The 27,996-nt window shown below is 47.9% G+C and overlaps 1 protein-coding gene across 2 annotated transcripts; it reads right to left on the reverse strand.

Annotated features, from left to right (window-relative positions):
- Positions 1-7,152: 7,152 nt before the first annotated feature.
- FAM53A (family with sequence similarity 53 member A) lies at positions 7,153-27,444 on the reverse strand. Of its 2 annotated transcripts, none has more exons than XM_028728840.2 (5): positions 27,295-27,444; positions 16,599-16,821; positions 14,822-14,876; positions 11,317-12,116; positions 7,153-8,447 (listed from the first exon to the last, which is right to left on the reverse strand). In XM_028728840.2, the coding sequence occupies exons 2-5, from the start codon at positions 16,674-16,676 to the stop codon at positions 8,136-8,138; spliced, it is 1,245 nt and encodes a 414-aa protein (XP_028584673.2). In that variant the 5' UTR covers positions 16,677-16,821; positions 27,295-27,444; the 3' UTR covers positions 7,153-8,135. The 2 variants fall into 2 exon arrangements, with proteins under 2 accessions (XP_028584673.2, XP_028584672.2); XM_028728839.2 differs by having other exon boundaries at positions 11,317-12,119; positions 27,295-27,443.
- Between the last annotated feature and the right edge of the window lie 552 nt (positions 27,445-27,996).

Genomic DNA, 27,996 nt, shown 5'->3' on the forward strand with positions numbered 1-27,996 from the left:
GATCGATCGGCGGAAATGGGAATCAATTTGAATATGAGAAAGAGAGAGAGAGAGGGACCATCATTCATAGGCATAGATTTGTAGGGTTAGGGGGCGCAAATCCACGGGTTAGGGGGCGCAAATTACTTGCCTTGCCCCGGGTGCTGACAACCCACGCTACGCCGCTGCTTACTGTTATACATAAGCATGGCAAAGTATCAGGCTTTTCAAATTAACTTTCAAAAATTCTGAACTTTTTTGTTTAAACACAACAGCTAACAAAAAATTATAACGCCTCCAAATTAAAACTTGGGGGGACGGACACTTAAATACAAAGGAGGCATTGTTTAAAAGAACCTGGACCATTTGGAAAAGCTAAATATTAAGCCTCTCATAAACATATAAAATGGAAATTAATGAAATGGAAATTATATCCTTTTTCCTTCTCGGGACTCCTTGCAGCCATAAAAATGGTGATCCTATCTAAGCCTATTTGCTTTTGCTTTGCTTTTCTAATTTTACCTCTCATTATTTCCAAAATTCCTTTCTTTTATTTCTTTCCTTTTCTAATTCTACCTCTCATTATTTCCAAAACAGAAATTACAAGCCTGGCAAAAACGTATTCATAATTTTATTCATGGGGGGGGGGGAACCTAGATTATCAAAGCAAGTGTTGTACAATTCCACCAAGACTGGAATCCCAAATATTTAGTTCTGTCATTATGCCCCCTATATTAGGAATATTTCCCCCGTTGTACAATGGCATCGGAACCATGAACTTCCATATCTTATAAATCTGTCTAAATGAAGGGTGGAGGGTGGGAATCCAGACATCTCTTTTTTAAAAATGATTTACTAATTTGGATGAATTGGTCCAAGACTCTATACCTCCGCTGACACCACTGATCCCCATTTTGAGTCATATTTTATTACTTGCAGTGGACCTATATCATTTAAAATATATATTTTTCTATATACATTTTAAGCAAGATAGGAAGTGCAGTGTAAGCGATGGAAGTCAATCAATGAAATTTTATTAATATTTATTAATATTTTCATATTGAGATATTTGTAGAATAATTCTGGAAGAAATTTTTCCAACTTTTCTTATTTTCTCTCTCTATTTTTTCTTTTCTTCTTTTTGCCTCTTTTGTTCTTTTTTATATGTGTGTGCTTATCTGAAATATATATGCTTGTATGTATGTATTTGCAATATTTTGCTTATATTTTGTAATAATTATGTTAAATAAATTAATGAATAATAAAATATATTTTTCTCTCCTAGGGCCACAGCCAAAATCAAATTTCGAAATTAAAGTCTGCTAAAAGAACGCAAACGTTCCTGGTTACAAATATTTCAGGTGCTGCATTTTACCTCAATTCTAGAAATAATTAGTCAGTTCACTAGACTTCCCAGTGCTTTGAAAAGCCTCATTAGACCCTCCAGGGACAATCCCAGATTTACAGAAGCCATCCCAGTTTCTGATTTGATCCCAGAATGTCCCACTTTTCTTTAGGACATCGCTATTTTTGGAGACATGTTGGAGAGTATGAAATTATGTGACCCTCGAGCCAAGCAAATAAGTAACTATACAACCTTTGTAAGACCTACGAAGGCAGCCCTGGATAGGGAAGTTTTAAAAAGATGTTTAATGTTTTATTATGTTTTTATATATGTTGGAAGCCACCCAGAGTGGCTGGGGTATAAATAATAAAATTGTTGTTGTTGTTGTGGAATAGGGCATTCTTATTTTCATCTGAGAAATATTGACTGGATATTAAGCGAAAGGGATGCTATTGGAAATATGCAAAATCCTGGTTAACTCTACATCCCAAACAATTGAAACCTTGTAGGTCACAATATCTGACCAAATAGTCGGACCAAACTGGGGGAGGCAGTGGAAGACAGGAGTACCTGGCGTGCTCTGGTCCATGGGGTCACGAAGAGTCGGACACGACTAAACAACAAAGGTCACAACATTATGATGGAAGATTGGGAAAAATTATGGAAAACTGACTTAAAATTTACAGGTTGTTCCCTATTGAAGGAGAATTACATGAAGATGGTGTACAGATGGTACACAACACCAGTGCAGTTAGGGAAAATGTACAAAACTAGTTCAAATATATGTTGGAAGTGTAAGGAAAAGGAGGGGACATTTTATCATATATGGTGGGATTGTAAGGTAATTTTAAAAATTTGGGAAATGATATACAACGAATTGAAGAAAATGTTCCATTTAACATTTGTTAAAAAACCTGAAGCATTTTTGTTGGGGATTGTAGGGAAAGAACTGCCAAAAAAACTGAAAAACATCTTCATGTATGCGACAACGGCCGCGAGAGTTTTAATAGCACAAGGATGGAAGACTGAAGAAACCCCAACTAAAGAATCAAGGCAAGAAAAATTGATAGACTATGCAGAACTGGCAAAACTGACATACAAGCTACGGGACAAGGATAACTGTGACTTTAAGGATGAATGGGAACCTTTCACAAAGTATTTGAAGACACAACAAAGCGAACTGGACTCCTTGGCTGGTTTTGAATAAGCATTCACAAACGTTTCTATTGATGACAATCAGCTAAATAGTTTGAGGATCTATACAACTGTGTAACATGCAGAAAACAGCTTTTTTAGAGAAATCAAAGACTGGAACTGAGGGAAGTTGGGGGGTGGGGGTGGGTGGGTTCTGTAGGGGGAGGGAGGAAAAATGGGGGGGAAATAAGGATGATACGTTTCTGGATAATATGTTTTGTTTTAATTTTGAATAAAAGTTTTTTTAAAAAAGAAAGAAACCTTAAAGGCACTTTGGGAAAGTGACTTGCAAGCCACACCAGGACCTGAGAATTGGAAGGACGTTTGGAATAAACCCTAACCGGTTTGGGCCCATATAAAATAAATTTATTTGAAATTAACTTCATTTCTGTTCATGACACTGTAAAATTAAGTAGAAGTAACACTAATCTCTTGCCCGGGTGCTGGAGAAATTGTGGCTGAAAGGGGACAGGCACATGAACTAGATGTTGTTGTTGTTTAGTCGTTTAGCCGTGTCCGACTCTTCGTGACCCCATGGACCAGAGCACGCCAGGCACCTCTGTCCTCCACTACCTCCCGCAGTTTGGTCAAACTCATGCTGGTAACCTCGAAAACACTATCCAACCATCTCGTCCTCTGTCGACCCCTTCTCCTTGTGCCCTCCATCTTTCCCAGCATCAGTGTCTTCTCCAGGGAGTCTTCTCTTCTCATGAGGTGGCCAAAGTACTGGAGCCTCAGCTTCACGATCTGTCCTTCCAGTGAGCACTCAGGGCTGATTTCCTTAAGAATGGATGCGTTTGATCTTCTTGCAGTCCATGGGACTCTCAAGAGTCTTCTCCAGCACCATAATTCAAAAGCATCAATTCTTCGGCGATCAGCCTTCTTTATGGTCCAGCTCTCACTTCCATACATCACTACTGGGAAAACCATGGCTTTAACTATACGGAACTAGATATTTGCACATAATGTTAGCCTGCCAGCAACACACACAACACATGTATAAATGTGAGGACACCAGTCAGAAGACAGCACTGGCTCCCCTGACCAGCTGCCTCTGCATACCAGGATGTGGGCAGCTGCGAAGTCAGCATGGTGCTTATGCGCTGGCAAGAGCGTTGGGTTGGCTAGCTAAACACCAGCACATGTACAAATGGCACTGTGGTCTAAGCCACTGATCCTCTTGGGCTTGCCAATCAGAAGGTCGGCGGTTCGAATCCCCACGATGGGGTGAGCTCCCGTTGCTCTGTCCCAGCTCCTGCCAACCTAGCAGTTCGAAAGCACGCCAGTGCAAGTAGATAAACAGGTACCACTGTGGCAGGAAGGTAAGTGGCGTTTCCGTGTGCTGTGGTTTCCATCACGGTGTCCCATTGAGGCAGAAGCGGTATAGTCCTGCTGGCGACATGACCCGGAAAGCTGTATGTGGGCAAACGCCGGCTCCCTTGGCCTGAAAGCTAGATGAGCGCCGCAACCCCATAGTCACCTTTGACTGGACTTAACCGTCCAGGGGTCCTTTACCTTTTTACCTGCTAGTGCTGCATGTGAGTGGGTCAGCAAGCAAGGAAAGTGCATTTAAATGCTGCTATGTGTGTCTGGGTAGAAGGCTTACAGAAGGAAAGCGTTCTTCACCCTACAGAAGAGCAAGCGGCAGGACTGCCCATGTCCTTCAGTGGCAACAGGCAAACCCGCTGCCTCCTCCTTCTCTGCTCTCTTAGCCTATTCTCAGCAGCTTTCTGGCCAAGACAACATGACTCGGCCTTGGCTTTGACTCCACTTCTCGAGCGATATTGCCAAAGGAGCGTCTCCACCCCCATCGTCCAGCCTCGGTTCAGTATACGGCCTCGGTCCAGTATATCTGAAGAACTGTCTCCACCCCCATCGTTCTACACGGACACTGAGGTCCAGCACTGAGGGCCTTCTAGCGGTTCCCTCACTGCGAGAAGTGAGGTTACAGGGAACCAGGCAGAGGGCCTTCTCGGGAGTGGCACCTGCCCCATGGAACACCCTCCCAGCAGATGTCAAGCCAATAAGCAACTATGTTACTTTTAAAAGACAACTTTTTAGGGAAGTTTTTAATGTTTGATGCTGTATTGTTTTTAATATTCGGTTGGAAGCCGCCCAGAGTGGCAAGGGAAACCCAGCCAGATGGGTGGGTATAAATATGAAATTATTATAAATGCCCCTTGCATGGAGGTCCTGCTATTAAGGAGGGAATCAGCGCGCAACCTGAATGTCGCCTTCTTCTCTGCACAATGCAACAACGATGTCTGAGTCCACAACAAAGCAGGTAATCCAGCAAACTCAGTTGCATGGAACTTGCTGGTCACACTAGGAGATGCCACCATGCCGCCCAAATTATTGCTCCACTCAACAATACATCTGTGTAACAAGACATGCGGCAAACAGAGGAACCCGGTTCTGATGCAATTTTGAGAATGGAGTTGCAGACAACCCCAAAATGAGATCTCCGCCAGAAACCGCAGGAAGCAGGGCTGTGTTTTAAGTGGAACGTAACTGCCATCTAGCGGTGACCTGTACGCAACACATAGAATCGTAGATCTGTAGTGCTGGAAGGCTCAATTTAGGCCAACCCCTGCAGTGCAGGATTCACAGCAAAAGAATTCCTGGCCATCCAGCTTCTTTTTTATTTTATTTTCATAATAATCCCACTCTTCCTGGAGACAAGGGAGCAAAGTATTGAGGTCCTCTTCAGATTTATTGCACGGCAGAAGTGTTTCATGCAGGCAGAGACAAGACTAAGAACTTTCCCCCCCCCCTTTAGGTGGCAGGGTAGAAAATATTGGTGTAGGGAGGGGGAATTAAAAGGAATTAAAATAGGGGCGTTAGAGTTTTGGGTTCATAATCCACCTCTGCCTTTTATTCAGGTTTATGCAAAACACTACTAAACCTTGGGTTACATAAATACAATCCTGGTAACAACACACACAACGTAACAGGCTGTTTTTGACTATGTAACTTCTGTTTCAAACACAATTCAACATACAGTATCTCACAAAGTGTTAATTCCATAGACCAGCACATCATGCAAACAGAACATAACAAGAGAAATTAAAGTCCAATGGATGGTCGGGAGATAAAAGTCCATTTGGTTCCTAAATCGGCATATTGGCAATAACCACAATATGGTATGCTTATCTTATGATGTCCCACGTATCGCTGCTTTGAGGATTCTAATATTCCTTGTATGTAGATATCGGATCAGATGAAAAACTTGAAGATACGGCCCGACAAGGATTCCAGGATAATACCTTGTTTCGCCCAACCGGGCTTCATCAGCCGTGCACACTCATATTCTTGTATGATCTACGGAATCACACTTTGTGAGATATTGTATGTTGAATTGTGTTTGAAATAGAAGTTACATAGCCAAAAACAGCCTGTTAGGCTGTGTGTTTTATTCAGGTTTGCCACCTCCATTTAGTAAAGCTCTCCTTTTTAAACAGCGATCAGCTAAACGTTTCCAAGACAGCATTCACAGCCTAACAACGCCCGAGAACATGGTGTTACATTTATTTACGAGGTTTTTGCAGCAGGATCTTTTCACAGGGAAGAGCTCAGGATCAGCACATTTAGGGGGTAGAGAACGGAAGAAAAAAGCCGGATGGGGTGAGCGGGGCCAGCTATCCTTCCCAACATGTTCGAAACACCTGCGTACAGTCACTGATCAAAAAAACCTTGGTCCATAACTGTGTATGATGTCTTTGTTGCATTAAACATTTATTGCTCTCGGAAACATCAGCATCCACCTGGCCTTTAATTTGAATTCAGCCTGATATTTTATTTCCCTTCTCTTCCCTCCCTCTCCCCTTTTATGAAGATTACCTGCTCTGAGACCCCACAGCTGATTCTCCCCCTGGCCTCCTTGCTGGCCCAAGTAGGACCAATTCAGCCAGCTAGCCCTGGGGATTATCTAATGCTTATTACCCCTAAATTGATTTTTGAATTTTATTATTATTCGTGTTTTTATACTGTATTTTATGCTGCTTTTATAATTAAGTGTTTTAAATTTGTTGTTAGCCGCCCTGAGCCCGGTTTGAACCAGGAAGGGCGGGGTATAAATAAAATGTTGTTGTTGTTGTTGTTGTTACATCTTAGTAACCCTCTTCTCGAGACAAGTGTGGTGCTGTGGGTTAAACCACAGAGCCTAGGACTTCCCGATCAGAAGGTCGGCGGTTCGAATCCCCGTGACAGGGTGAGCTCCCGTTGCTCGGTCCCTGCTCCTGCCAACCTAGCAGTTCAAAAGCACGTCAAAGTGCAAGTAGATAAATAGGTACCACTCCGGTGGAAAGGTAAACGGCGTTTCCGTGCGCTGCTCTGGTTCGCCAGAAGCGGCTTAGTCATGCTGGCCACATGACCCAGAAGCTGTACGCTGGCTCCCTCGGCCAATAAAGCGAGATGAGCGGCGCAACCCCAGAGTTGGCCACGACTGGACCTAATGGTCAGGGGTCCCTTTACCTTTAACCCTCCTCTCATTGTTGGGAAGTTTTGACTGCTACACGCGAGTCAAAGAACAGAGCTTCAAGCAACTTCCAATTCACAAAAGTGGGTTGTAAATAGAATACAAAAAATGTTACATAAATTCTATTTTTTTAAAAAAAAAAGAGTTCAGACAAAAGTGCAAAGCAAAATGTCATTTATTTAATTCAAGGACCAGCTTCCTTCTAATATTGCTGAAAATATTACCTCCTGGGGAACATCATTCCAAATTCCCTTCCTAGAAGTTCGTCAAGTGCTTTTTGTCATACATTCCTCTTAACCGCAGAAAGACCAAGGCAGTGGGCAACGACTGGCAATCCAATCCAGCATTGCTTCAGGCTACAAAACCATTTCAATCGGAAAAAGGTAACCGGAAGGTTTTGAGAGAAAGAATCATAGAAGGTGCTATGTGCCAACATTTTCTATGCATGAATGTTCTTATGCCTTCTCGTGCCCTCTGTGTTCCCATGGGAAAAAATGGCACATGGATGGGAAGGTAAACCTGTATTCTCTTAACACCCGGCTGCTAAGATCTCCATGACTGGGCAGCTCTAAGAAAGACTACTTTGGCAATCAGGAATAACCTGGTATGTGTAAACTTCTGGCTCACATGCGGATTATTCCATGCAAAGACAGGCAAGCACAAGTCAAATGGACATTCAGTGGCGACACTGGTGTGTGAACCAACTGTAACTCATACAGAAAGTCGTTTCTACATGAAGTTCAAAGCAACCGACCAAACAAGCAGTTGCAGGTTTTGGATCAATCATGTAAGCCATTTGATTATGTTACTGACTTGCAAGTTAGACTCCTTAGCGAGAGACATTAAATCCTCAACAGGAATCACTACATCCAGGTTACAGCACGGAATGCCGTTCCAAGAATTACTGAGCTGGGGGGGGGGGGGGGAGAGAAACACGAGACATTGGGAGTTGTCCAGATCCAAAGATCTACCACCTCCTAAAGATCTACCATCCGGAGCTAAATGCCCTTATTATCCCCACTTGAAACATTTCCTACACGTTGACAGCATGTACAAGCAGAAACTCACAGACATAGCAATGTTATCTGCTAACATTTCTGCCGGCAAAATAAAAATCCCCTCTTTTGGCGGGCGTCTGTCTCAGTTGTTTTCAATCTGCTCTAGATCTAGACCTTCACAGTCCAGAGGAAAAATGCCTTCTTCGACGCTCTCACAGTCACTGGTCTCCTCTTCACTTTCACACATAGCAGCCTCTTCCTTTTTGCTGAAGCCGGCTTGCTGTGAGCCACGGTGCTTGGTGTCATCCTCCTCTTCCCGGCTGAAATCGGGAGTATTTATGTTCATAAGGTCATTCGAGTCGCATGGAGATGAGACAATGGTCTTCGCTTGTGCCTCGTCATTTTCATCATCCTCATAATCAAGCGAGCAGAGACTTTTTGAATTTCTGAGAGTCTGTAATTAAAAAGCACGCAATTAAAAATCACAGGGGAACCAAGAGGACAAAAACTTTAAAAAAGAATGGGAAAACATTATAATTTATTTAGGAGACCGCCGTAAGCAGATGAAAACATTAGCAGGATTCTAATCTCACTTGTAACGTAAAAAATACTATGGGTGGATATAAAATATAGATTATGAAATAGTATGTAGTTGAAAATGTTGAAAATAGCCACGCTAGCCACGTGACTCGGAAGTGTCTCCGGACAGCGCTGGCCCTCGGCCTCTTGAGTGAGATGGGCGCACAACCCCAGAGTCTGTCAAGACTGGCCCGTACCGGCAGGGGTACCTTTACCTTTTACACTAGGGCAACACTGCCAATCAGCAACACCTAGATCTAGCACAAACTCCCAATTATTATTATTATTTTAAACCACTAGCTACCACTAGCAGTAGTTATTCCTCTGTTTTGAACTGGTGGAAGCTAAGCAGGACCAGCTACAGTTTTAGGGATACCAAGCAGTGCACCCTTATTCCCCCTCCCCATCGCACATGCACACCGACAATGCTTACTGGGTAGCAAGATGGTCCTGCAGCAGCAGTAAAATGGGAAGCAGCAGCCCCAAGGCCTGACATAGCAACCCTCCAGAGGGAAGAGCATTGTCAGAGAGTTAGCATGGCTGCTTTCTGCAGCTGACCAGCAAGCAGTCCTCTCAAAACCAGGCTGCAAAAAGGGAAAAGGTTAGAGCCCCTCACTTCGGCCCACTGCAGTCAGTGGACAGCAGCAGGGGACCCTGCTATGGCCTCAGCAGTTGCCCCCCTGGGTGCTGATCTTGACCCTGCCTTCAAGGCCAATGGAAAACTTTACTCATGAAGGGCTGCAGCTACTGGGATTTACATTTTTGCTGGAGGACACCTTGGAGATTGTATCTGAACCCTGTTAAATGATTAGATACAATGGTTTTTTATGAAAGTTGTTACGCATATGTTTGCATAAACCAACTGGCTTAAGTATGTAATGATGATGATGATGATGATGATAATAATAATAACAACAACAACTCCTCTATTGTTTGTGCCCTGCCTAATAATAATAATAATAATAATCTCTATTATTGGATGCAGTTGGAGGATGGATGGCAGCTAACAGATTGAGGTTGAATCCTGACAAGACAGAAGTACTGTTTTTGGGGGACAGGGGGCGGGCTGGTGTGGAGGACTCCCTGGTCCTGAATGGGGTAACTGTGACCCTGAAGGACCAGGTGCACAGCCTGGGAGTCATTTTGGACTCACAGCTGTCCATGGAGGCACAGGTCCAATCTGTGTCCAGGGCAGCTGTTTACCAGCTCGACCTGGTACGCAGGCTGAGACTCTATCTGCCCGCAAACTGTCTCGCCAGAGTGGTGCATGCTCTGGTTATCTCCCGCTTGGACTACTGCAATGCGCTCTACGTGGGGCTACCTTTGAAGGTGACCCGGAAACTACAACTAATCCAGAATGCGGCAGCTAGACTGGTGACTGGGGGCGGCCGCCGAGACCATATAACACCGGTCTTGAAAGACCTACATTGGCTCCCAGTACGTTTCCGAGCACAATTCAAAGTGTTGGTGCTGACCTTTAAAGCCCTAAACGGCCTCGGTCCAGTATACCTGAAGGAGCGTCTCCTCCCCCATCGTTCTGCCCGGACACTGAGGTCCAGTTCCGAGGGCCTTCTGGGGGTTCCCTCACTGCGAGAAGCCAAGTTACAGGGAACCAGGCAGAGGGCCTTCTCGGTAGTGGCGCCCGCCCTGTGGAACGTCCTCCCATCAGATGTCAAAGCGATAAACAACTACCTGACATTCAGAAGACATCTGAAGGCAGCCCTGTTCAGGGAAGTTTTTAATACGTGACATTTTTGTGTATTTTTCATCTTTGTTGGAAGCCGCCCAGAGTGGCTGGGGAAACCCAGCCAGATGGGCGGGGTACAAATAATAAATTATTATTATTATTATTATTATTATTATTATTATTATTATTTGTGCCCTGCCCATCTGGCTGTGTTTCCCCAGCCACTCTGGGTGGCTTCCAGCAAAATATATATAAAAAAAGTGTCAGACATTAAAAACCTCCCAGAACGGGACTGCCTTCAGATGTCTTCTAAAAGCTGTGTAATTCTTTATCTCCCTGACATCTGATGGGAGGCCGTTCCATGGGGAGGGCGCCACTGCCGAGAGGGCCCTCTGCCCGGTATTGCTTTCAAGTCTCACTTGAAAAATTAAGATTACTACAACAACAGTTTCTCCAACTCACTGGGTAGATAACTTGGATTTTGAGATAATCGCCTGCCACAAAAGCCAATTCAAAGTTTCAGGGAACAAATCCTGCTTTTTCTTTTTTTTTCAACTTTGTGTAATGCCACAGTATTTATCCCCTCCCCAGAAGGTGTAAAAAGGCACTAGATTAACAGAGGAACTAGAGACCTAGCTAAAGAGGACCATCCTATTTGTAGCTGTATAAAGGTAAAGGGACCCCTGACCATTAGGTCCAGTCGTGGCCGACTCTAGGGTTGCGGCACTCATCTCGCTTTATTGGCCAAGGGAGCCGGCATACAGCTTCCGGGTCATGTGGCCAGCATGACTTCTGGCAAACCACAGCAGCGAAAGGAAACGTTGTTTACCTTCCCGCTGGAGTGGTACCTATTTATCTACGTGCACTTTGACGTGCTTTCGAACTGCTGGTTGTCAGGAGCAGGGACCGAGCAACGGGAGCTCACCCTGTCACGGGGATTCGAACCGCCGACCTTCTGATCGGCAAGTCCTAGGCTCTGTGGTTTAACCCACAGCGCCACCTGCGTCCCTTTTACTAGCTGTATAGCATAGGTTTAAATGCAGACAGACAATCTCACCCGAGTCATTTTTAAAAAGTCCAACGAGGGGCGATTCCATCGGACGTCTTCTTCTCGCCTACGCTTGAGTCTGCTTTTCTTCTCGTTGAGGACACAAGGCTGTGAGCGGCATCTCAGTAAACCCTGACGCCGAATGAGCTCTGGCGTGGAAGTGGGAGTGCTGCTGGCTGAAGACAAGTTATTTCCCGTCCCAGTAATATGTTCCTGGGACAGGGAAAGGCGGCGTCTCGGATTAAAGTCGTAAGACCTTCCGGAATTCCAACGAATACTCGAAGTGGAGCTTCCTTCGCTGCAGTCTACAAAGCCACTGCTAGCAGAGGACGGCCTGGGAACAGGTGAAGTGTTGAGGTTGGCGATTTGGATGACATTATTCCAAGAATGCCCACAGTGGGGCAGGCCGGTGCATGCGTTTGGCTTTGAAGCGGTGCTCCCGTGGCTATTGCATCGCTGCAAAGTGGTGCTGCCTCCGCTGTGGCACCGCCTCTTCGACACAGGAGTCCAGATCTTTGAGCTGCCGGGTTTCCACGGCGATCGGCACCGAACCAGCTCATCTGGTTCGGAGAGCGACCTGCAGTGGCGCTTGGTAGGGGGCGTCAGCGGGTGCCTGGACTTCTCGTTCAGACTGAGTTCACTTATCCACCCCGAGACGAGAGACTGGCCCGGCGATTCTTGCTGCCAGTGTAAATCCACACGGGTCGCGCTCGAACTGAAAGGACACAACGGCAAAGAAGAAACGGACTTCTTGTTTGGTTCAGTTCTGGCCCGACAGTCCCCATGGGACGAATTCCAAGGGCCTTCTTCTGCTGAGCAGAAATGGGGGTGAAAAAGAAAGGAAAAAGTTTGCCATCAAGTCAGCAGTATTATTAATTTTATGCCACAAAGCGAGGGGAGGGAGGGAGGGAGAGACGGAGGGAGGGAAAAGGCAAACATTCCCACGAGGTGGCTTCAAAAAGCAAGGTAGCAGAGCTTGTGAAACATAAACCCACTGTTCTATAGCACATCACCTGACTTACACCAGGAGGCATTTCAACTGCATACTATAGTAAAATACTTAATTCTTCTTCTTTTTTTATAATGTTTTTTATTAATTTTAACATGTAAATTATAAAATGTACCACAAAGCTTATCACTTATACAATCTTTTTGGACTTCCATTAGCAGCTCTGATGATCCACCGTTTTAACCACTTCTTAGGCATTTCTTAACTTTATATTGCCTTTACATCTCTTAACAAATCATCCTCCCCCTTCTCCATTTTTACAATACTTCTAATAATACTCCTCACAAAACTTCTTGCAACCCTACAAACGTCGTCTGTTCTTCACAAACACTTTTCAAATAGTCCGTAAATTTACTCCAGTCTTCCGTGAATTTCTGGTCTCGCCGGTTTCGAATCCTTCCTGTTAGTTTATCTAAATACTTAATTCTTCAAAGCAGTTTAAATTTAAGGTTTTATTTCAACATCTCTAGTATTAACGTGTCCAATCTTAAAGTAATTAAAGGTAAAGGGACCCCTGACCATTAGGTCCAGTCATGACCGACTCTGGGGTTGCGGCGCTCATCTCGCTTTATTGGCCAAGGGAGCCGGTATACAGCTTCTGGGTCATGTGGCCAGCATGACTAAGCCGCTTCTGGCGAACCAGAGCAGCGCACGGAAACGCCGTTTACCTTCCCGCCGGAGCGGTACCTATTTATCTACTTGCACTTTGACGCGTTTTCGAACTGCTAGGTTGGCAGGAGCAGGGACCAAACAACGAGAGCTCACCCCGTCATGGGGATTCAAACCGCCGACCTTCTGATTGGCAAGTACGGTAGCTTTAATTTTCATACGATTATGCTGGTATCTACGGTTGTTTTTTCATGGTAATGGGTTCTTTATTTTGAATTGTTGTGTTTCCCTGATGTTTTGCCTGCTATCATGCTATCATGAAGCAATACAACCACATTCACCAAGGCAGCAGCCTCTTCAAACTGTTTCGTTTCTTTCCAAATATAGTCTGGCTTCTTTCTCAGAATGCCTCGCGGTCCATTCATCTCTCACATTCATGAAAATATACATGAAAAACACTGGGTTTCACAAAGTTTAGCGTCTCTATAGAAAGTTGAGAGTATTAGCCCAAAATGCAGCCAACAGCAAGCTTCTGTCTTGAAAATAGGAAAACTAAAGAATTTGGCTGAGAGTCCTGGAATAATAATAATAATAATAATAATAATAATAATAATAATAATTTTATTATTTATACCCTGCCCATCTGGCTGGGTTTCCCCAGCCACTCTGGGCGGCTTTCAACAGAACATTAAAAACAGAATAAAACTTCAAACATTAAAAGCTTCCCTAAACAGGGCTGCCTTCAGATGTCTTCTAAAAGCCAGATAGTTGTTTATTTCTTTGACATCTGATGGGAGGGGGATCCACAGGGAGGGTGCCACCACCGAGAAGGCCCTCTGCCTGGTTCCCTGTAACCTCATTTCTCACAGGGAGGGAACCGCCACAAGGCCCTCAGAGCTGGACCTCAGTGTCCAGGCTGAACGATGGGGATGGAGACACTCCTTCAGGTATACTGAGCCGAGGCCTTCCGCTCCCCTCCAAGCCTGGGAGGCAGGGCATGGATGGACTCCAGCTACAAAGTGAAGGCTGCTGAACGGACACTTGGGCTGTGGTACTGTTTGGGGGATTATGGTGGGGGAAGAGTTGTTGCTGTTGGTTTTTTGTATCTTCACAGTGGTGCCTCGCAAGACGAAATTAATTCGTTCTGTGAGATTTTCATCTTGCGAATTTTTCGTCTTGCGAAGCACGGTTTCGGAAAAGTTTCAAAAATCACCAGTCTTCAAAAACCTCAAAAAAGGCTACCACACCACGTGCTATGAGTTGCTCCTCGAAGTCAAGTCGCAACTGTATTAACGGCTTTAAAAAAGGAAACAAACTTGCAAGACGTTTCCATCTTGCGAAGCAAGCCCATAGGGAAATTCGTCTTGCGAAGCAACTCAAAAAACCAAAAACCCTTTCGTCTTGCGAATTTCCGTCTTGCGAGGCATTCGTCTTGCGAGGTACCACTGTATTTTAGTTTAAAACTCAAATATTTTAGTTTCCTCATATCATTCATATGGAAATTGTTCAGTTTAGTTTTGTATTTTTAATTGTTTAACTTATTGTTTATGACTACTTTTGTTATGTTGTAGCTGTGTATTTTTTTCATGTTGTAAGCTTCCTTGAGCATGGTGTGAAGTATGGAAAAACAGCAGACAAATAAAGTAATGTTTGTGTATGTTAATGAAACACGCAACAAATAGGTAATTAAACAACTAAAAGCAAGTGAGACCGGCTACAAAATGTTGCAGAACAGAAGCTCCTGCTCAGAATATTCCTTCCTCACACCCACCCCAGGTTCTCCCATTTCCCTTTGGTCACCAAGCATTCTGTGCCCAAACAACAGCTTGCTCAATGCTATTTCTTAGTTATATTTAGAACATGATCTCAAAGACAGCCCAAAATCTTAGAACTTACCACTAATTTCAAATGGGAGCAGGCTATGACTTTCATTCTGCTTCTCAGGTGAGTACTGAAATAAGAGAAAGATAAATACTGTACAATTCTCCAAGTGAAGTTGTCAGTTGGTTAGTGGTTGCCTCCATTTTGAAATAAAACAGCAAGCAGCAATGCCTATCAAGGCTAAGCTATATGCATGTATATTTTACTCAGAAGCACGTTCCACTGAGTTCAATAAGGCTTACTCCCAAATATACATACTTAAATACTTATAGTCCTTCCCTCCATACGTCACACTGTTAGAAATCAACCTAAGGCTTTTGAATTGAATATTGTGCTTCACAAATAGACATCTAGACCCCCGATAATAAATATCTGATGCAAAATGATAACCCTGTCAAATCACTTTGTAACTGTGATTAAAACAGATTAAAGCAGAACAAAAAAAACTGTCCACTAAGTCCAACAAGGTCATTTCAATTCAAAAGAGAGCCTCTCAATAAGGGTGAAGTAATTCGAAGAAAGCTGAAAAGCAGGAGTGATAGGACTGTCAAGCGCATTACCGTATTTTTTGCCCCATAGGGTGCACTGGCCCATAAGACGCACCTAGTATTTTGGGGGGGAAATAAAGGGGGGAAATTTATTTTCCCCCCAAGGCGCTAGGCTGGAGCGGGGGAACCCGAGCTTCCCCCGACCCCAGCCCCCAGAACAGGCTGCTCTCCGCAAGCCCCCGGGGCTTCGGGGTGCAGGCAGCGCTGTGCAAGCCGTGGGAGCCCAGGGGGAACTCCCGCGGGCTCCCACGGCTTGCGGAATGGCTTCCTGAAGCCTGCATTTGCCCCATAGGACGCACACACATTTCCCCTTCATTTTTGGAGGGGGAAAAGTGCGTCCTATAGGGCGAAAAATACGGTATTTAGGCAGGTGCAAGGAAATACCAATGTGCAGCAAATTCACACACAGGGATAGAGAGGCCTCCTGGGGGCACCTCCCCCAAATTATGGATTCAAATTCAAGTTCCTTTCAGAAGCATTGCGAGATCTACCCATTTGTGTTCACCTTTGAGGTTTAGGGTTATATTTGGAAAGGTTAAGGGGAATTTGAGCAATCCTTTCTGTACAGCTGGGCGGGGGGACTGAGCCTAGGGCTTGCCGACTGGAAGGTCGGCGGTTCGAGTCCCCGCGACGGTGTGAGCTACCGTTGCTGTGTCCTAGCTCCTGCCAACCTAGCAGTTCAAAAGCACATCAAAGTGCAAGTAGATAAATAGGTACCGCTCTGGCGGGAAGGTAAACGGCGTTTCCGTGTGCTGCTCTGGTTTCACCAGAAGTGGCTTAGTCATGCTGGCCACATGACCCGGAAGCTGTATGCCGTCTCCCTCGGCCAATAAAGCGAGATGAGCGCCGCAACCCCAGAGTCGTTTGTGACTGGACTTAACTGTCAGGGGTCCTTTACCTTTTTAGGTACCTGCTAAAGCAGATCAAGGCATTTTCGAGGTTTATGGCGTTGCCAACTTTTTGGGGAAAACTGCCCAGGGCTCTGTTCAGACCCTGCACCTCTATCATGTAGCATGGCTTTTCTGGAAGGGCAGAGAGGGGGTCCTCTCTTTTGGAGCAACTAAAGCCGATTGCTGCTGCCTCCGTAGTAAAAGGGGGGAAAGCCTTCTCCCAAAGCAATGTGGAGCACCCATCATGAATAAGGGGAAACTGCCATGCCTCCACCTGAATGCAATTCATATGCTTGGGAATATTCCCCCCCCCTAAGATGCGCACACTATGATAATGCACAAGGATATTCTTACCAGATTAATATTGAATGTTTTACATGTCAGGTCATCCAAAGTCTGATTTTGCAGCTTTTCCGTTATTAGCGTTACCATGGTCTCTTGCTGCTTACACTTTTGAGTGCTGGAGGCACAGGCACCTTCTTCCAGTATTAGCCAACCACTTCTGGGTATGGGCACTTCAGAAGTTTTGCCTTCATCTTCTAGATGGGTACAGTTCCTCAGCGCGTTGTGTACATTTCTAAAAAAAACAAGTAACAAATATTTAGCTTAAGCACGATTGGATAACCACATGAAGTTTTCTGCAGCTGCATCAGATATTCAAAGCTCAAGACAAAGATACATTCCAATAGATCTGCATGCTACAAAAAAAATTTTATCTGCTCTAGTAGAACCCAAATCAAATCAGATTAACTGGAAAGGACTCCCATTCAGGGTTGGTCACAGCTTAAGAGCAGAAACACACCTAATGGCTGCCACTAAGGTAGAGCCACACCAGAGCCAGTGTGGTGTAGTGGTTAAGAGCGGTAGTCTCGTAATCTGGGGAACCAGGTTCGCGTCTCCGCAACCTCCGCCTGCAGCTGCTGGGTGACCTTGGGCCAGTCACACTTCTTTGAAGTCTCTCAGCCCCACTCATCTCACAGAGTGTTTGTTGTGGGGGAGGAAGGGAAAGGAGAATGTTAGCCGCTTTGAGACTCCTCAAAAAGGGAGTGAAAGGCGGGATATCAAATCCAAACTCTTCTTCTTCTTCTTCTTCACAAATGGGTCTACTCACAATGATGCGCACAGAAAACTTTCCACTCCTACAGTTTTCTATGGAAAAATATAAACATTTCTAAAAACGATTCATAAAAATTAGTAACTTGATGAATAGATGCAGTACCAAGGCAAACTAGGCCAGGATTGGAGAACTGGATTTGGGCAGCAGGCCAGATCCTTATTTTCCCTAGCACTCCCCATGGACCAAGAGACCCATTGTTTGCCCATGTGGTTTGAAATCAAAGTATGCCAGAAAGCACAAAGTCCTGTGCTTTGCAAGCCCCAGCAATCAGTTGATCATCTTTGTCCAGTGTTTAGCATGCTCACACTTTCAGCAATGCTGTGTCTTTACCTCCCCACACCTGAAAATATAAATATAGTATGAGGTGCCGGGCAGGCGGTCATGTCTTGGCTGAAATGGCCTGGAGGATCAATGTAGGTTTGAGGCTTAAAATTCCACATTTCTGAACTAGGCAGTTTCACAGTTTTAATTAACTTTTCCCAGGCATGCATGTATCTGAAGGAGTGTGCATGCCACACAAAAGCTTATACCCAGAACAAACGTAGTTGGTCTCTAAGGTACTACTGGACATTTTTTTATTTTTCCCCAGGCAACTATCTCTGAGAAGCATGACATTTCTGTCATGCACAACCATTTGGCCATGCTAAAATCAGTAGGTTAATATTTTTCAGATGATTTGAAAACACCCTATTAAACTGCAAACTTTCTCTGAATGAAAAGAGGTAGAAAACAACCCTTCAACCCTCTTCACTCTCATTTTATTTTTATTTCCCCCCCCCTTTTTTTGAAAATAATATTTATTACTTTTCCAACAATTTAAACACTACAAAAAACACACAATACAATACAATACAAAAGCACTACATAACACCAACACATTAAACTAACAAAACAAAACAAAACCAGTTTAAAACACATCAAACAATTTCAATATCTTATCTTTCATTCACTTATTTCAACGACCTCCTCACACCTCCCTTTTTGTATTCCACTTCTGTTAATTGTTTCAGCAATTCCTTTCCATCTTCCTCTGTTTTCTATCCTATAATTATCTTAACACATTCTAACCTTATTTTTTTCCTTTAATATTCTATTAATCTATTTATACTTAATTCCTTATAACATTTCTACTAAAGCCATGTAACTTCATTCCAACATTCTTCTAACATTCATTAATTTTACAATGTTTCAGTAAATAATCTTTAAACTTTTTCCAGTCTTCTTCCACCGACTCTTCTCCCTGGTCTCGGATTCTCATTTTAACACAGTCTCATTTCTCTTGGGAATTTGTGGCCCCTTTTTACCGGGACATCATTGATTGTCATAACTATGACAACTCTGAGAGAAGATATGATAGCCAACAACAAATATCTAAAGAGTTGTCATGTGTAAGATGGAGCAAGTTACCTCCTGCTCTGGAGGGTAGGGCCTGTATCAATGGGTTCAAGTTACAAGAAAGGAGATTCTGACCAAAGAGGAAGAATTTTCTGGCATTAAGAGCTGTTTGACAGTGGATCAGACTCCCATGAGAAATGGTGGACTTTCTTTCCTTGTAGGCTTTTAAGCAAAAGTTGGATGGGCGTCTGGCATGTATGATCTAGCTGAGATTCCTGCATTTCAGGGGGTTGGACTACATAGACTCTACGATTCTATGATGTTGGGAGCTCCTGGAGAAGATGTGATCTAGATTCAAGTTAGAAAATTGCACCAGAATGGCTTCGTATTTCTTATGGAATATGGCACATCTGATAATTTGCACCACTGTTTTCTTACACGGGATCATTAGCTGAAAAGCAATGGTAACTGATAAGCATCTTTTGCCTGCATGTTTTATGATGGATCACATATTACAATTAACTTTTCTCTGAACTCTCACAAGCTGCGCAAGTAAAAAACGGATAAGAGTTCTGTGGAACTGAAGCCGTATCGGTCCAATTGAATATCACCGGACAAATTAAACACTTAAAGGTCTCCAACCATTTGCCTCAGAAATAATAATAACTACTATCATTATCAGGGACGCGGGTGGTGCTGTGGGTAAAACCACAGTGCCTAGGACTTGCTGATCGTATGGTCGGCGGTTCGAATCCCTGCGGCAGGGTGAGCTCCCGTCTTTCAGTCCCAGCTCCTGCCCACCTAGCAGTTCGAAAGCACCCTTAAAGTGCAAGTAGATAAATAGGTACCGCTTTATAGCGGGAAGGTAAACGGCGTTCCCGTGTGCGGCTCTGGCTCGCCAGATGCAGCTTGTCACGCTGGCCACGTGACCCGGAAGTGTCTCCGGACAGCGCTGGCCCCCGGCCTCTTGAGTGAGATGGGCGCACAACCCTAGAGTCTGTCAAGACTGGCCCGTACGGGCAGGGGTACCTTTACCTTTTATAACTATTATCATCACCATTTATAAAAATTTGTATACCACCCTTCCTCCATAGATCTCAGGGTGGCTCACAACATAAAACTGCAATATAAAAAAAAACAAATAAACAATTGTCAGGGTTGCTTCAAGATCCTAGCTCACAGAGGATCACGCTAGCCAACGGTCATTAAGTAAAAGTCTTTATTGAGTTACAGTTTCCATTCTCAAGCTGCTGCGTGCAACCCTACGTCTAGTAGCTAGATCGGCGAAGCTCCGTCTGAATCTCCGCCCCTCGTACACCAACTTAATATCCTAGCCCTGCTCCACCTTTTCCGCCTGACTGTTCTTCTCTGGGTCCCTCTGCCCCCCTGGGTCTCTTCCTTCCGGGATTCTTCGGACGCTGACCCCCCGGACTCTCCTGTCTCCTTGCGCCGGGCTTTAGGACCCGGCTCTCTTTCCGGGCTGCCTACTGCGCCTCCTTCCTGTGCATTTGAACTTGGCGCGCGCGCCCAACCTTCCACCTTCCGTCTAACCGTTTCTTCGCTCCCAGATGGAGGTGTGGCCACCCCTGACTCGTGCCCTCCCTCCTGCTGTGAGCTGCCAGCGCTTGCCCCCTGGCTCCTTTCCTCTTCCCTGCTCTCTGGCGGTGACGCTGGACCCGATCTCCAACTGCTCTCCTCTGATTCCCCTCTGGCTCTATCTCCCTGGGGTGCCCCCCTAAACTCCCCCCTTGCTTTGGCCACTGGTGCTCCTTTCTGTGAATCCTCCGACTCACTGGAGAGACTCGGAGATCTCGGGTCGTCGTCATCGCTCATCCTTTCTTCTGCCTCCTCCCCTTCGCTCTCTGTTTCCTCCCTTGCCCTTGCCTCTGCTCCTGAACCCCTGACATCCATCCCCCCCTCGAAGCCCCCCACTCCCCCTTCCCCTCCTTCCGGTGCTGGAGCTGGGTGCTGCTGCGTCAAGGAGACGAATGTCGGGTACCGTTCGGTTCCCGTAGCGGGCCTCCCTCCGAAGTCTTCCGGTTCTTCCTCCCTTCTCTCGTCGACGACGGTCACCTCTGCTTCCATCTCTGTGCCGCCGTGCTCGAAACCTGGATCGTCCCCGAAAATGTCCATGTCCGTCTCTCCCTCGCTTCCTCCAGGCGGCGTTGCTCGGCCTGGACCTTCTTGCCACTTCCTGCGCCACTGTTCCTCTGGTTTGTCGTCCCACCAATACGAGGGTTCTGAGGCAGATCCCGAGGGCGACCCCTCCGGGGAACGGACGTCTCGTATCGGGTCCTCGTCAGAGTCGAACCCCCGGAACGTGCTGCCCGAAAGCGTGGGTGTGAAAAGCCAGTCGTCGAAAAAGTCTGCTGGCATCGGTCTATGTGGGAAGAGGGCATGAAACTCGTCTTTGAGCAGAGGTTCGTCCAAGGCGTAGTCCGGCACCCAACTGTTCGCACTGGCCGGGGTGCCCTCCCTGGCGAGAAAGTATTCTACCCCTTCTTCCCCCCATCTGGAATCCAAAATCTCTGTGACTTCGTTGATGCGCTCCTTCCGTGCCACTCCTGCGTGCCCTGTTCTGTCTCTGGCCGGACTCTGCGCCGTTCCGGGTTCCTGAAACCTGTGCGGTGCCTTGTAGGGAGTGAGCACCGATCTGTGGAATACCGGATGCATTCTGGAACCCTCCGGAAGCGCCAGCCTGAAGGCCACCGGGTTGACCTGCTCTTCGACTTGATAGGGCCCCAGTTGCTTATGCCCTAGTTTCTTCTTGGCCAACGACCTGGCCGGCACTGCGTGGGCTGCTAACCAGACCCAGTCCCCCACGTGTAGCTCTTCGCCAACCCTTCTGCGTTTGTCCGCTTGTACCTTGTATGCGTGCTTGGCCAGCTCCAGGTGGCGCCTCAGCTGATCGTGGACTTCCTGCAGTTCCGACGCGAACGCATCTGCCGTCTGCGGCTCCCCTTCCCCCAGCCTTTCCAGTCCCGGGAAGGTTCTGGGGTGCCTCCCGTTGTTGGCGAAGAACGGTGTGACCCCCGTGGACACGTGCTTCGTGTTGTTGTAAGCGAACTCGGCGAGCGGCAGGTAATCCACCCACGTCGCAGGCTGTTGATTTGCATAGCACCTCAAGTACTGCTGCATGATGGCATTGACCCGCTCTGCTTGCCCGTTGGTTTGCGGGTGTCTCGCCGACGCCAGGTTGATCTTGACGTTCAGGAAGCCCATCAGCCGCTGCCAGAAATTTGAGATGAACTGCCGCCCCCGGTCGGACAGAATAGACCGTGGCAGACCGTGAACCTTGAACACGTGGTCTATGAACAGTTTGGCGGTTTGTTCCGCCGTGGCCACCTTCGCACACGGAATGAAATGTGCCATCTTGGAGAACAAGTCCACCACCACCAGCACTGCCGTCTTGCCCCTCGAGCTGGGCAGATCCGTGACAAAGTCCAGGGCCACCCTCTCCCAAGGTTCAGCCGGAGTTTGCAGCGGTTCCAACAGTCCGGCCGGCGGTCTAAGCACTGGCTTCGCCCTCTGGCAGGTGTCACACCTCGCCACGTAGTCCGCGACCTCCCTTCTCATTCCAGGCCACCAGAAATCCCTGGCTACTAGTTCCACCGTCTTCTCCTTGCCGAAGTGCCCTGCAGTGGGCGCGTCGTGCAGTTGCTGCAGCACCTTGGCGCGAAGTTCGTCTCCCGGCACGTAGATGGCCCCTTTACGGATGAGCAATCCATCTCTTAGCTGGAAACCGTCGGCCGCTGCTTTGCCCCTTTGCACCTCTGAGATCTTTGCTCGCGCGAAGGAGTCCCCTTGCAACGCTCGTCGCACCGCCTCCAGATCCACGGTTGCCGCGGCGCACGCCCACACTGTTGGTGCGAAGATGTGCATGGCGGCCGCTGGCGTTGCTTCCTCCAGATACTGTGGCTTGCGGGAGAGAGCGTCCGCCATGATGTTGGTGTCCCCCGGGACATACTCTATTCGGAAGTCGAAGTTCGCAAAGAACTCAGCCCAACGTATCTGCCTCTGGTTCAGGAACTGTGCCGTGCGCCAGTGCTCTAGGTTCTTGTGGTCCGTGCAAACCTGCACCGTGTGCTTGGCGCCGATCAGAAAGTGCCTCCACGCCTTGAACGCTGCATGAATGGCCAGCAACTCCCTGTCCCATATGGTGTAGTTCTGCTCGGACTTGCTGAGCTTCCTGGAGTAAAACGCTCCCGGTCGCCCCACCCCCTGCGGGTCTTTCTGCAGCAGGACCGCCCCCACGGCTCTGTCCGAGGCGTCAGTCTCCACCCTCATCGGCTTGCTGGGGTTGACATGAAGCAGCTGCTCTTCCGACGCGAAGAGACGCTTGAGTGCCTGAAAGGACTGTTCCGCCTGCTCTGTCCAAATGAACTTCTTTTTCTTGGAGCTAAGCGTGTCAGTGATGGCCGCCGTCTGCATAGCGAAGCCCTTGATAAACTTGCGATAGAAGTTCGCAAAGCCGACAAACCGTTGGACCTCCTTCCGGTTGCGCGGGCTCTTCCAATCCAACACCGCTCGAACCTTGGCGCTGTCCATGGCGAGCCCCTTGTCAGACAGCTTGTAGCCCAGAAAATCCACCTCCGTCACGTCAAATTGGCACTTCTCCAGCTTGGCGTAGAGCCTATGGTGCTTCAGCCTGTTCAGTACTTCCTTGACGTGTTTGTCATGCTCCTGTTGCGACTCCGAAAAGATCAGGATGTCATCTAAGAAACAGACGCACGTCTTGTAGAGGAGTCCCGCCAACACGTGATGCATGAATGCTTGAAAAACGTGGGAGCCATTTTGCAATCCAAAAGGCATAACTCTATATTCGTAGGTCCCCAGTGGCGTGAACATGGCTGTTTTCCACTCGTCTCCCTCCCGCATGCGAATGAGGTTGTACGCACCTCGCAGATCCAATTTGGTGAACACTCTGCCCTTCCGCACCTTTGCGAGGAGGTCGTCAATTCGGGGCATGGGGAAGTCCGACGGCTTAGTCACACTGTTCAAGATCCTGTAATCCACTACGAGCCTCTTTTGGGGCGTATCCCGCTTCTTAACGAAGAACACCGGGCTGCCTCCCACCGCCTTGGACTCTCGGATGAAACCGCGCTCCAAATTATGATCTATGAACTCCTTGAGTTCTTGCAGCTCGTCCTCTGACATGGAATACAGTCTCCCCTTAGGCAGCGCCGCCCCTGGCAGCAGGTCAATCTTGCAGTCATATGGCCTGTGAGGGGGTAGCCTGTCTGCCTCCTTCTCGCAGAAAACTTCCAAAAATTCTGCGTACTTGTGGGGAATCGCTTGCAGCGTGCCTAGCAGTAGCTGTGACTCCTCTTCCTCTCCTTCCTGCCTGGGCACGATGCAGTGTTCAGCACAAAAGGAAGAGCCGAAGGTCAGCTGCCTCTGGTACCAAGCCAGCGTTGGGCTGTGTTTGTCCAGCCAACTCATGCCCAACACAATGGGCGTGTCCGACAATTGAGTGACGTTAAAGCTGATGACTTCTTGGTGATTCCCAAGTCGCATCACCATCGGTGGCGTCTGCTGCACCACTTGCCCTCCTAGCAGCTCCCTGCCATCCACCGTGACAACCTGCAGGGGCAGTGTGGCCGGCAGCAACTGTATAGCATGCTTGTTGACAAAGTCCTGCCCTATAAAGTCCGCATTGCTGCCTGAGTCAATGGTGATTGGCACGTCCATGGTGATGCCATTGGGCAGCTGGAGCGACGCGGTGAGCCTCACCACTGGTTTGGGCGGGAGGGGGTTCACGGGCTGTAAAATCTCTGGGGACTGCATCATTAATACGTCTGGCTGGGCCCCAGTGCCTCTTCCTCCAGCCAGACAGCGTCGTTTCCCTGCTGTGGTTCTCCTTGCTGCGTTGCTGCAGTCGCCATTGCTGAGGCTGCAGTGAGCTTGTGGAGCCTCTGGGGACACTCTTTCGCCATATGCCCTGGCTCCTCACAGACGTAACACTTCCTGTTCCCTCTAGGAGGCTTCGCTTTCACTGCTGCTGGTGCTAGGGCTCTGGTTGCTGACTGAGCCCTGGCACCTCCAACCTCCATCGGTTCAGCTCCTCCCCCTGGCGGAGGCGTGGATTGCGTACGTGCTGCTTCTCTGGGAAAGAAGGAGGAGCCCCTGGCTGGTTCGCGCCCTCCACGCCCTTCGTCCCTGCTCCACGGACGTCCTTCCAGCCGTACCCCCACTGCCAGCGCCCTCTGCACGACCTCCTGGGTGGTCCGGGGTCTCTCCCCCCTCGCAATCTCATCTTTTACAGAGCTGTTTAGTCCCTCCCAGAAAAGGTCTCTTACAGGGGTCGCATCTCTGTCCCATTCTAGGGCACTGGCCAAGGCGAAAAAGCGGGCATGGTACTGCCGTACGCTGGCCCTTCCCTGCTTCAGTCCATGAATCTGTTGCCGAGCAAGATCCACGTCAATGCTTGATAAAAAACACGCATCCATCGCTTTAATAAAGGCATTCGCATTTTGGAGCGCCGGATCGTTATCCCTCCATAAATTGCGCAGCCATGCTCTGGCATCCCCATGCAAATAAGACATGATGAACCCCACTTTCTCTTGCTCATCTCTAAAATCTTTACTCAGCAGTTGCAGTGCACACAGTACGTCTGCTTTAAAATTGGGATACTGTTGCAGGTTCCCATCGAAGTGAGAGACCAGACCGCCTGTGCGTCTCCCCAACCCAATCCCCTCTGGTTTGGGTGTCTGTTGCCCTTGCTTCGTAAGCACTTCCAACCTGACCTGGAGATCCCTGTAGGCGGCAGCTGCGTCCTCCTCTCTCTTCCTGGATGCGAGAGCCTCGGCATTCAGCTGTGACACTGCTTCTCTGAGTTCCGCTATCTGCTGTTCAGCCGTCATGTCGGCTGCCGTTCGTGAGCTCACTAGTAGGCACCTGCTTCTCTCCTCTCCTCGAGGCTGTAGATGCCCACAATACGAGAGACGGAGCTTACTGTCAGGGTTGCTTCAAGATCCTAGCTCACAGAGGATCACGCTAGCCAACGGTCATTAAGTAAAAGTCTTTATTGAGTTACAGTTTCCATTCTCAAGCTGCTGCGTGCAACCCTACGTCTAGTAGCTAGATCGGCGAAGCTCCGTCTGAATCTCCGCCCCTCGTACACCAACTTAATATCCTAGCCCTGCTCCACCTTTTCCGCCTGACTGTTCTTCTCTGGGTCCCTCTGCCCCCCTGGGTCTCTTCCTTCCGGGATTCTTCGGACGCTGACCCCCCGGACTCTCCTGTCTCCTTGCGCCGGGCTTTAGGACCCGGCTCTCTTTCCGGGCTGCCTACTGCGCCTCCTTCCTGTGCATTTGAACTTGGCGCGCGCGCCCAACCTTCCACCTTCCGTCTAACCGTTTCTTCGCTCCCAGATGGAGGTGTGGCCACCCCTGACTCGTGCCCTCCCTCCTGCTGTGAGCTGCCAGCGCTTGCCCCCTGGCTCCTTTCCTCTTCCCTGCTCTCTGGCGGTGACGCTGGACCCGATCTCCAACTGCTCTCCTCTGATTCCCCTCTGGCTCTATCTCCCTGGGGTGCCCCCCTAAACTCCCCCCTTGCTTTGGCCACTGGTGCTCCTTTCTGTGAATCCTCCGACTCACTGGAGAGACTCGGAGATCTCGGGTCGTCGTCATCGCTCATCCTTTCTTCTGCCTCCTCCCCTTCGCTCTCTGTTTCCTCCCTTGCCCTTGCCTCTGCTCCTGAACCCCTGACAACAATAAACATAACAAAAATGAACCAATAAAAGTATCATTTCCGCTGTTGTTTGGATCAGGCTAAAGCAGTAGTTAGTAAACACACACAATGATGTATAATTTGCCTAAAAGAGATGCCTTCCAGTATAGTTTGAAATATGAAAGAAACCGCTTTTCATTTTTACGGAAGTGTTGCTTTACTTTTTAGATAAGCCATGGGAGGCGGGGACAGGGTCCCTGGACGCTGTTGGACTACAACTCCCATCAATCCTGACTGCCGGCCCTGCTGACTAGGGATGGTGGGAGTTATAGTCCAACAAGATATAGGAACGCGGGGCCCCCCCATACACCTCGACGTTGAGAAAGGCTGCTTTAGATCAACGGGTTTTTGCGAAGTCTCTAACGGGACCCCTGCCCGCAAAGCACCGAATATTATTCCAGGTACCAAAGGCAACCCGTTAAGAGTTTACAGCACGCCTCCCTCACCCCTCACAAACACCAACACCCCCCTCCCCAAGCTCCTCACATTAATAATAATAATAATAATAATAATAATTTCTATTTATACCCCGCCCTCCCCAGCCAAGGCCGGGCTCAGGGCGGATAACAAGCAATAATAAAAAACAAGTTGAATGAATACAACTTAAAAACAAAATTAAAATACAACATTAAAATATTAAAATGTAGCCTCATCGCAGGAGGAGAAAGGAAAAGAAAAAAGAATAACGTTGAATAACATTGGGCGCCCAACCCCCCCAAAAGGCAATTATTTACAACGCTACTAAACCGCGTGCGCGTGTCCTGAGGCGCGGGGCCCGTTCCTCTTCCGGCCCAGCCTCGACGCGTGTCCCCCGTTTCCCACGTTACTTCGGCTCACGCGTCACAAACAAGGAAAGGCGCAGCTTACCCTCTGCGCAAGCGGCGGCAGCAGCCCTCACGGGCCCCGTTATGGGACTCTCGGCGGCGGCCGCTTACGAGCCCCTCACCAGAGCGCAGCTCCAGCCGCCGCCGCCGCCAAGCAGCTGAGTGGAGCTCCGCGTTGACCGAGGAACAAAACACAGCAAGCCCCGCCCCTCGGAGCCGGCCGGCCGCCTCCCATTGGCCGGCTTCTCCGCCGCGCGCTGACCTCTCACCCCGTCGCCTTGAGCGGCGGGAGCCAGGCTCTGGCTCCGCCCACCGCTCGCGACCTGCGGGCAACCGCCGGCCTGCCCCGCCCACTGTGCCCTTCAAAAGCAGGCACTGCGCATGCTCGAGCCAGAGGCGGCGATGCCCGGCCTTTTACAGGTTTTCCTTTCCTTCTCTTTCCCGGATGGAAGAGGGAGGATGGGAGAGAGGGAGGGAGGTGGGAGCCAATTCAGTAAAGTAGATAAAACTGGCTTTTCCACTATCGCAGCCCTTTTCTGTTTAATGTTGTAAACCACCCAAGGATCCTCTGATGAAGGGTGGTATAGAAATTTAATAAATGATAATAGTATTAATTTTGCGGCCCATCTGTACAGCATGAATTGAAAGGGAGCTCAGGGGTCATCTAATTGAAGGTATCCTGTACTACACTGGAAAAGGGATTTTAACTGAAATCTGTCTAGAGCTTATTGCGCACCTTAACTAG

The sequence above is a fragment of the Podarcis muralis genome, chromosome 6 (genome assembly GCF_964188315.1).
Source record: "Podarcis muralis chromosome 6, rPodMur119.hap1.1, whole genome shotgun sequence".
In the NCBI taxonomy this organism is placed as follows: domain Eukaryota; kingdom Metazoa; phylum Chordata; class Lepidosauria; order Squamata; family Lacertidae; genus Podarcis; species Podarcis muralis.